General features: G+C 33.3%; 1 protein-coding gene across 1 annotated transcript; it reads left to right on the plus strand.

Annotated features, from left to right (window-relative positions):
* The first annotated feature begins 3938 nt into the window (after nt 1-3938).
* On the plus strand, nt 3939-9283 carry LOC140802159 (agamous-like MADS-box protein AGL61). Its single transcript, XM_073157602.1, has 2 exons — nt 3939-4403; nt 9036-9283. Exons 1-2 carry the CDS (start codon nt 3962-3964, stop codon nt 9281-9283), a joined length of 690 nt encoding a protein of 229 aa, XP_073013703.1. The 5' UTR covers nt 3939-3961.
* Nucleotides 9284-9803: the final 520 nt, after the last annotated feature.

The raw sequence follows: 9803 nt of genomic DNA on the forward strand, positions 1-9803 counted from the left end.
ACAACTATCTGGCCATTATAAGTAGAGGGGCAATTTGGTCAATTCTCCAATTTTGCCTACTACAGAAAGAGATGAGGTATTTCATAGTTCAGAGTGTTATTGTGTAACAAAAAATAGTTCAGAGAGTTATTATGGAAAAATAGTAATTATTCAGGGAAAAGGGAATCTCTAATTATTAATTACTAGGAAATTGTAGGGTATGTTATTTACAAAAATTATTACAGAGACACTTTAATTAATATAACTATCAAAGAAACTATATTTTAACCATTGCCCATGATAATGATGCGGAATAGTATTATTTATTAAGACAAACAAATAAATATAAAAAAAACTCAATTGGACCTACCAAACTAACAGTGGCAACTCGTGGCCTAAACAATTAGTTCAATGTAGGTAGATATGTTTGCTTGGTATATCTATTACCATAGATAGAGTATCTCGAGACACAGGAAGATATCGACATTTGAGGAGAGCTTATGGTAGTCCTGATATATTTTCCAAGCAAGTAAATTTTATATAATCTAGGAATAATATAAACTTTAGCATGATATTATGAATATTATTATAGTGCTATATTTTGTGGCTTGTATATTATTATTTAAGTTCATATGTTTTTTACTTTATGTGCTTGTTATAAGTTAATGAGTTGATCCATGTTCTTATAAATGATGTGTCCTAATAATTATCATATACATGGCATGACAAAGATGATGAATTTATGTATGTGACGATGAGATTATAGACATACCAGTACCTAATGATGTAGAATTAGGGTGTCATTTTGAGTTATGTGTTCTTTATTTCACTACGTGTGATGATTTGAGTTATTATGTGCTTTTTGGTTGTATGGACATATAGTTCTGGATGCTTATTGTGGTATATATTTTGCGTTGGTTATTAGATTTATAGTTTGGTAAAACATTTATAACTTTAATACTTTGTGGAAATATTAATCACTAAGTCGCATGAGCACCATATGGGTACTCCCCACGTGAGGAAACAAGTGTATTTTGAATTGATATTTCATTGTTGCAGATGGCTTGAATAGGCCATTAGAGCAGGCGAAACTAAATAATTTGATATTTGGTATAAGGATCAATATCATTGATGGACGGATCATTAATTTGCAATTAGCATGCAATATGGTAATGATACATTGGTTTTCCTTAAAGTTGGTGATAAAGAAGTGGCTATTTTGAATTTTTCTCATTTATTGTTTTGAAAATAATTTAGGGTTAAAGATAGATTTCAGTAAAAGCTCCTTGATTTATTTGGGAATTAGAGAAATTGCTAGTGAAATATCTTATCTTACCTTACCTTTGCATAACAGCTCCCGTAGAAAATAGAACTGGCTTCCTGTTATAGAAAAGGTAATAAGAAGCTAGCTGAGTGGAAAAGAAAGCTTCTTTCTTTGGGAGGGTGATTAACTTCAGCTCCATTCCAATGTGTTGTCTGTCCAATTTTGCTACACCTGAGTGTTCAAAAGTATAGCTAGTTGAGAAGTAGATATTTTTAGAAGAGTGTTTTCCCAAATCCCAAATGGTGGTGGAAAATGCTGGCTACTGATAATCAAGTGTGGACTGGTATCATTTGCTAGAGATACTATAGAAGGGTCAGAAAAAGAGAATTTCGATTCTTGTGTTCTAATAGGGTTTGACCCTTTCAGAAGATGTTCTTTAGATTGTTTTGAAATAAAGAGACTTCGTTAGGAAAACCAGAGGCTCAAAATACACCCTAATAGCACCAGGAAATACCCATCACAAGTGCGTCTCTATTCAAAATGTCGTGGAACTCAGGCATCCCTTAACCGTCCCAACAAAATGTAAAATCTATACATTTACAAAAGCATGCTAACTAATGAGGTGCATTGTTTGCAGCCCGATAGACATGATGAATTTTAAATTTTATGAAGGTAAAGCTCAGTTTGTAACAATCATCCGTAACACTTTTAAGTCTCCATGAACAAATCTTCTGCTTAAACAGATAAACCAACATCTGAGAGTCAGCTTTGAACACTACATCTTGTAAGCCAATCTCCTTAGCTCTTACCATGGTTTCTCTCAGCCGCCCAAGCTTCTGAAATAGTGATTCAATGCCAGCGTAAGGTCCTCCATCTACAGTCAAAACATAAGCATTAGAATCTCTGATAATCCACCCCCTACCACTTTTCTTGGTTCTAAGATCAAAAACATCATCAATATTAATCGTAATTGATCAGCGTGCCATCTACTTTCATTAGAAGTATTAGCAGGCATAGACTTTATTTTATCCAGATTATGAAAATAATCAACCGTCATCATTAATATATTTCTCCAAAACTGATTAAAAAAATTATTTAATTCTTTAAACAAATGAGCATTATGGATTTTTCATAATTGTCATGGGAAATTTGCAATGGTAGCAAAAATAAAATCATTTTACGTGCTATCTTGAGTATCTTTTTCCTTAATCATATCTCTTAAAAGCCAATCCCCATTAAAGGAGAACCAAAATCCCAAGACAATCATAGAGAGATCCCAAAAATGTCGTGTAATCTCACAATCAATAAAAATATGTTCAACAGTTTCCGCATCCAAAACACACATGTTACATCTGCAGTCCACTATAGAATGCCAATTTTAAAGAGTCTATCTTTAAATCATTTAAAGCATTTCAAGGTAAGGAATCCCATACCAAATGATAACACTTTTCATTGAAATATATTATCTAGAGCACAATTAGGGATGAATTGGTTTAACTAGCTACTCATACTTGTTATTGGTCCCTATGCTCATGTACGTATGCTTATAATTTCAAACACACATGTTATTATAAAAAATCTATGCATTTTACACTTCTGTCACCCTAAAATATCACTTATTTCTAAATTTGGGAGATTACAAACATCACAAAAGGTGAAGAAAAAATAAGTAACAAAAATGGCAAATACTTGACAACTTTAACAGAAGGTTGGTCATACCATTATAGTTAGACGGGCAAACTAATGGGTGTATATAAGTCAAAACTACAAAGATCAAAGTGCCACAAATGAATGAGTAGGGGGCACTTAAATTTTGGAAAAACTACAAGGAAATAAAATAAGATTTCTCATTTATGACCAGAACCTAATTATTTTAAATGCAAACCCCTTTAAAGCCTTTGTAAAAAATTTATTAACAAAATTAACATATAAAAGTATGTACATACTTACGTATTTGGAGAGTAAATACATCAGGCACCTTATTTAAAACACAAAGATCAAGAGCACTTGCCTAATAGGAGGCCAGCACAAAAGGAGCAAGGAGGATAACTAGTTCCTTTGGGATTTGAATTTTTTTACATAATTTCTTACCATTATGATTACTCAATGTTCAAGAATTTCACTCGATACACTCAGTTAAGCTGTATAAGGAAGTTATATGCTCCCTCTGAAGTCAGATCTAACTTTCTTCTAATATCCAAAAGAATTATCAGAAGCAATAGCCATCAACAATTTTTTTTTCCAAATCCACTTTCCAAATTATTACGCTAATAAATAATAACAAATAATAATAATGTACAAGCACAAGCCAACCAGAACGAATACAAGCTCAGTCAATCAAACATAATCTTGTGCACAAAGGATGATTTAAATATCCAGGTTGTATACTAACCAAAATATACAAAACCATAAGCACTAATAAAAAATATTCGCACTTCAATTAGGCTACTAATAATGGATGTAATCTTACCAAGTCGCCGTAGACGATACTCTTAGATTGCCTTTCCTTAGGCGAATCCTCCTCGCCGACCCTGCGCAATCATAAAGAAGTCAAAATCGATTTCGACCTAAGACCGGATTGGAGGCTAAATAAATCGTCCTCCGACTTGAATTAGAGCAAGAATTAGAATTGGAATTAGGATTTCTCACCGCCACTCTTACATTAACAAGATGACCCGCTCCTCCTTGGCACGACTCTCGACTGTCGACTCCTCTGCAATGGCAACGACTATGGTGAAGAAGACGAAGGGTCGTCGGAAGATTGAGATGAAGCGGATAGAAGACTACGGCTCCCGACACGTGTGTTTCTCCAAACGCCGCAAGGGTCTCTTTAGGAAGGCAAGCGAGATCAGTACGCTCTGCGGCGTCGACGTCTGCGTCGTGGTCTTCACCCCGTCCGGGAAACCCTCCTTCTTCGGAGTTCCCTCCGTCGGCGCCGTCATCGACCGGTTCCTCGGCGGCGGTGAAGGCGGTGGAGAAGTGCACGACGACGACGGCGCGGTAGCGGAGATGAAGGCAGAGGATGAGGAGAAGGAGAAGAGAGATGCGGTGGAGGAGAAGTTTTGGTGGGAGGCGGATTTGGATGGTCTAGGGATGGACGAGCTGATGGAAATGGAGAGAGCGCTCGAAGAGCTCAAGGCCAATTTAGTTAGTAGAGTGAGTGAGTGAGATGTATTTTCTTCTTTCAACAAAAATAAATAAATAAATATTATTCTTATAGTTTGGACTATTTAAATTGAATTTCTTGTGAATTTTCAAACCTTTGTTAATATTTCTGTTAAGAAATAATTTCATACTCTAAATTATTCTTTTATGAGTTCTTTGCACAGAAAACTCACTTGAATTTTGATTTGGCGAGACAGGAACTTTTCCAATTTCCCTTGTATTTGAGATTTTTTTTCTCTTAATTTTCTTCCAATTTTTTCATTTTTATCGTTTAGTGTTTCGTTAAATATTGACGGGACACTATGACAGAGAAAAGACTCGGTACTTTTCATCATTATCATCATCTTCTTTTCTTCTTCTTCTACTTGATATGTTTCTAGTAATTCTTTCTTCTTTTTCTTTCTTTTTATTATTCTACTTCATATGTTCTTGGTAATTCTTTTTCTTCTTTTTCTTCTTATGCTCCTCCTTTTTCTATCTCTTAATATTTTTTTTCTATACAAGTTTCTCTAACTCTTTTTAATTAATAAAAATAAAAGATTAATTAGAGATAGTTATGATATAATTAAAATTAGTTAAATAATCAAAAACATAACTCTACGTGATTATTATTTTTTCTATGTTTAAATTTTAATGGTGAAATTTGTAAATTATGTAGTATATGAAAAGTGTATCAAGGAAAAAACAATAAAAGTTGTTATTATATATGAAAACATTGTTAACATATTTCTTATTCTTTTTTTTTTTTGTTCCTTCTTCTTTTACTTCTTCTTTTATTTCTTAATCGTTTTTTTCCTATACAAGTCTATTTATTCACTCTTTAATTAATAAAATAAGAATTAATTAGAAATAGTGAAGAGATAATTATGATAAAGTAAGAGACTAATCCTAATTATTTCACCACTATCTCTAATTAATATATTACTTTATTAATTAAAAAGGGATTAGAGAGACATGTATAAAAAAGAGAGAATGATTAAAAGATAGAAAAAGAAAACGTAATAAAGAAGAAGAAAATGGTACGGGTCATATAATTTTCATACTTAAACTATAAAATTCTAATTTAGTGTTGTTTTAGAAAACCATTCAAAAGATAATCATTTGTTTTTCAAATATTATGAAACTAATTAGATAAAATTGGTGACATTATGATCTATAATTTTTGTATTTAGAGTTTTTTCACATTAGGAATCTATTTGCGATAGAATGAATAATTCCTAGTTTAAGTACGAACTTCTAATTATAATTCATAAGTTTTTTTAAGTAGATAATGTAATTTATTTGCAATATAATTTAATTTTTTTGAAACATTGATTAAAGATTTTTTATTTTAATTTATTTTAATTATCTCACCACTATCTCTAATTAGTTTCTTACTATATTAATTAAAAAGCGATTAGAGAGACTTGTATAAAAAAAAAAGAATGATTAAGAGATAGAAGAAGAACAAGAAGAAACAATAATAAAGAAGAAGAATAATAAAAATATTAAGAAGAAGAAGAAAAGGGTACGGGTTACAAGGTTTTTGTACTTAAACTATAAAATTTAAATTTAGCGCAGTTTTGATAAAAAATTTATCATTTGATATCCAAATATTATAAAACTAATTTGATAAAATAGATGATATCATGATTTATAATTTTTGTATTCAAAGTTTATTCAGATTATAAATCTATCTATGTCGAAATGAATAATTTCTAGTTTAAGAACGAAATTCTATATTACGATTTACATAGAAATAAATAAAAATCATGTAGAGTCACGTCTTTTATTATTTAATTAATCCTAATTATTTCACTACTATCTTTAATTAATTTTTTACTTTATTAATTAAATAGCAGTTATAGAGACTTGTATAGAAAAAAAAGAGTCATTAAGGAATGGATGAAGTAAAAAAAGAAAAATATAATATAATAATAACTTTCATTGATTTTTAACAAATATTACAGAATTTACGTACTTCATCATTATAATTTACATAGAAATAAATAATAATTATATAGAATCATACTTTTAGTTATTTAACTAAATTATAATCATCTCATCACTATTTTCAATTAATCTCTTACTTTATTAATTAAAGATGATTAGATAGACTTGTATAGAATTTTAAAAAGAAGAGAACAATTAAGGGATAGAAGAAGAAGAATAAAAAAAAAAAATTCAAAAATTGTTAAAATATTTTCTTATTTTCCTTCTACTTCTTTTCTATTATTGTTTCTTCTTCTTGTTTTTGTTCTTGTTCTTTTTCTTCTCCTTCTCCTCCTCCACCTCTCCTCCTTTTCTTCTCTTTCTTCTCCTCTTCTCCTTCTCCTTCTTCTCTTTCCTCTTCTATCTCTTAATCATTCTTTTTCTTTATCTATACAAGTTTTTCTAATAGCTTTTTAATTAATAAAGTAAGAGACTAATCGGAGATAGTGGTGAGATTATTATAACTAATTAAATAATCAAAAGTATGACTCTACGTGATTATTATTTGTTGATATATCAATTGTAATAGTGAAGTATATAAGTTCTACAATATATAGAAAAAACAACAAAACTTTTTTAAAAATCAATGAAAATTATTATTATATTTGCGAAAGTTATTAATAATTTTTTATAAGTTCTACAATGTATAGAAAAACAATAAATTTTTTTAAAAATCAATGAAAATTATTATTATATTTGCGAAAGTTATAAATAATTTTCTCCTATTATTAATATCACTTAATCATTCCTTCCTTTTTCTGTACAAGTTTATCTAATCATTTTTTAATTAATAAAGTAAGAGATTAAGTAGAGATAGTGGTGAGATAATTATGATTGATTAAATAATCAAAAACATGATTCTGCATAATTATTATTTATTTATTTGTAAATTTTAATGGCAAAGTATATAAATTCTGCAATGTATAGAAAAAATAATGAAAGTTGTTAAAAATAAATGAAAGTTATTATTATATTTACTGAATTTGTTAATATGTAATTCTTTTCTTTCTTCTTCTTCTATGCTTTAATTATTCTCTCTTCTTTTTCTATACAAGTCTCTCTAATCACTTTTTAATTAATAAAGTAAGAGATTAATTAGGGATAGTTGTGAGAATTTATATTTCGTTGTCTTTTAACAACTTTTATTTTTTTCTATACACATTTTATTATTTTTTAACAATTTCAGTGGTGAAAGTAGATTAAGAAGAAGAAAATAAAAAAAAAGCTACAACAACAAAAAAGATGAAGAAGAAACAAAAGATAATAATAAGAAGAAAACATATTAACAATTTTCGCAAATATACTAACAATTTTTGTTATTTTTTCTATACACTTTCTATACACTATAGAATTTACATATTTTACCATTACATAGTCATATTTTTGTTAGGGTTAATTACGCTAACACCCCTGAACTACATCCGGTTTTCATGGAGACCTCTTAAACATTTTTAGTTTACAATGTCACCCTTAAACTTTGGGGCAAAATGAAATGGGTAACGGTGGTGACGAAAAATGCATAATGACCAACTATACCCGTAATAAGTTAACAAAGTCATCAATTTAGCCATAACTAGCAAAATAAAACAAAATAATTAAATTATAAACCACCATCTCCTCCCGAAACCCATTGCCATTCCTTCTCCCCCGGCCTCCTCGCTGGTGCACCTAGCCTTCTTGGTGGCATAGTGACTGAGGGCACCTTCATGAGCCGCGAGGCGGTGATCCTGGCTCACCGAAAGGCAAACCCGCTGCCTCATCCCTCGCCCTCGCCCTCACTGCCCTCACCTCTATCATGCTTGTCGTCACCGCCCTCACTCTCGGCCGTCGCCCTCATCACCCTCACTGCCCTCGCTGCTGTCCTCCTTGGCCACCTCCACCTCAATTTGATTGATCCACTGTGCATGATCTCCCCCACGCCGTGCCGCCATCCTCGACCACCCTCGGGCACGCTACGCTATGCCTTGCCACACTGCCCTTGCCCTCACCACCCTCTATCTTGGCTGCCCTTACCTTCACTACCCGTGGTTGCCTATGACCTCGCCCTTAGCTGTTGTAGGCGGAAGCTGCTTTGGCGCTGCCCCTCGATTTCTTAGCTGGCTCACGATCGATGCTACCGATAGTGAGGCGAGGGAAGGGCAGGAGGGGAGCATAACTAAATCTCATTTAATTACCCTAATTTAATTAAATGATTAAAATACTACTATCTCTTATTAATCTCTTATTTTTTTAAGGAATAATTCTATTTTCACCACCTAAACTATCACCCATTTTCACAATAACCCCTTGAACTTCTTTTAGTACACACTGACCCCTTAAATTATTAGAAATACCTCACCCCCTAACATTATTGATGGAATTGATAAATTAACCAAATTACCAAATTACCCATCCACTTGTAATGACAGGATAATTAAGTAGCATCACTAAAATTAAATATTTTAGTTTTTAAAATTCCTTCATTGCCCTCTATCCTAATCCCCTTTCCAAACAAAAATCCTTCTTCCCTCTCCTTTTCGAGCACATCCCACCCTAACGACACGACCCGAGGCGGTCGGTTGCGGTCTGGCATGGGTGAGGTCGGTGAAAGCCAATGGGCCGAGGGTTTCAAGTTCATGCATGAGACATGCTCGATCTTGTCTCGTTGTGCATGAAGTTAAAGCGGAGGCAGCCGAGGCTGACGGAGAAGCCACGGTCGATGACCTTGGGGTTGATAGAGGTGGAGGAGGTGATCTGGCGGCCGATGGCATCCCACTCAAGGCATTGTACATCAATGATGGTAAGCTTCTCGACATTAAGGTGATGGAAGCAAAGGTCCATCGTCGGAGACAAACTGAAGGGAAGAAGATCCCAACGCGCATCCCTCCTCCCTTCTTACATCCTCATTCACGTTGCCGCCAATGATGATTTCCTCGACATTGTGCCAATGCGAGAACCAGCGAGGTTGGCGGAGATGGGTTTCATTTCTTTCCCTCTTTGATGGCATTTTAGGTCGATTATCGCTGCTTTGTTGCAATATTGAATTGGGCATTTAGAACGTGTCGTCACCATGGATGAATTGGCCTAGGAGGGAGTCAGAGGGGAGATAGAACACGACGTCATAAGGCTTTAGCCTAGTCGGGACCTTGAGGTTGATGACGACGAGGAAGGAGGCTTTGCCTTTTCGTTGGCGGTGGCAGAAGGTCGAGGTGACATTGTTGTAGGGGCGGGAGAGGACATGGTCAAGGTAGGGAGCAAAGCAGAGTCAGTCGATTTGGGCAGGGAGGAAAAGCAATAGCCGGACGACGACTGCTGGAGGTGGAGAGGGGCGATGCCCACCCGAGAGCTCCTTAGCTATGAAAGGAGAGGAGGAGGGATATTTTTTATCAACCTAAGATTTTCTTTGAGTTGCATGTGACTTGCACATGCACATAAGTGGTAAAAT

The sequence above is a fragment of the Typha latifolia genome, chromosome 15 (assembly GCF_019914945.1).
Source record: "Typha latifolia isolate L0001 chromosome 15, TyphaL0001v2, whole genome shotgun sequence".
NCBI lineage: Eukaryota > Viridiplantae > Streptophyta > Magnoliopsida > Poales > Typhaceae > Typha > Typha latifolia.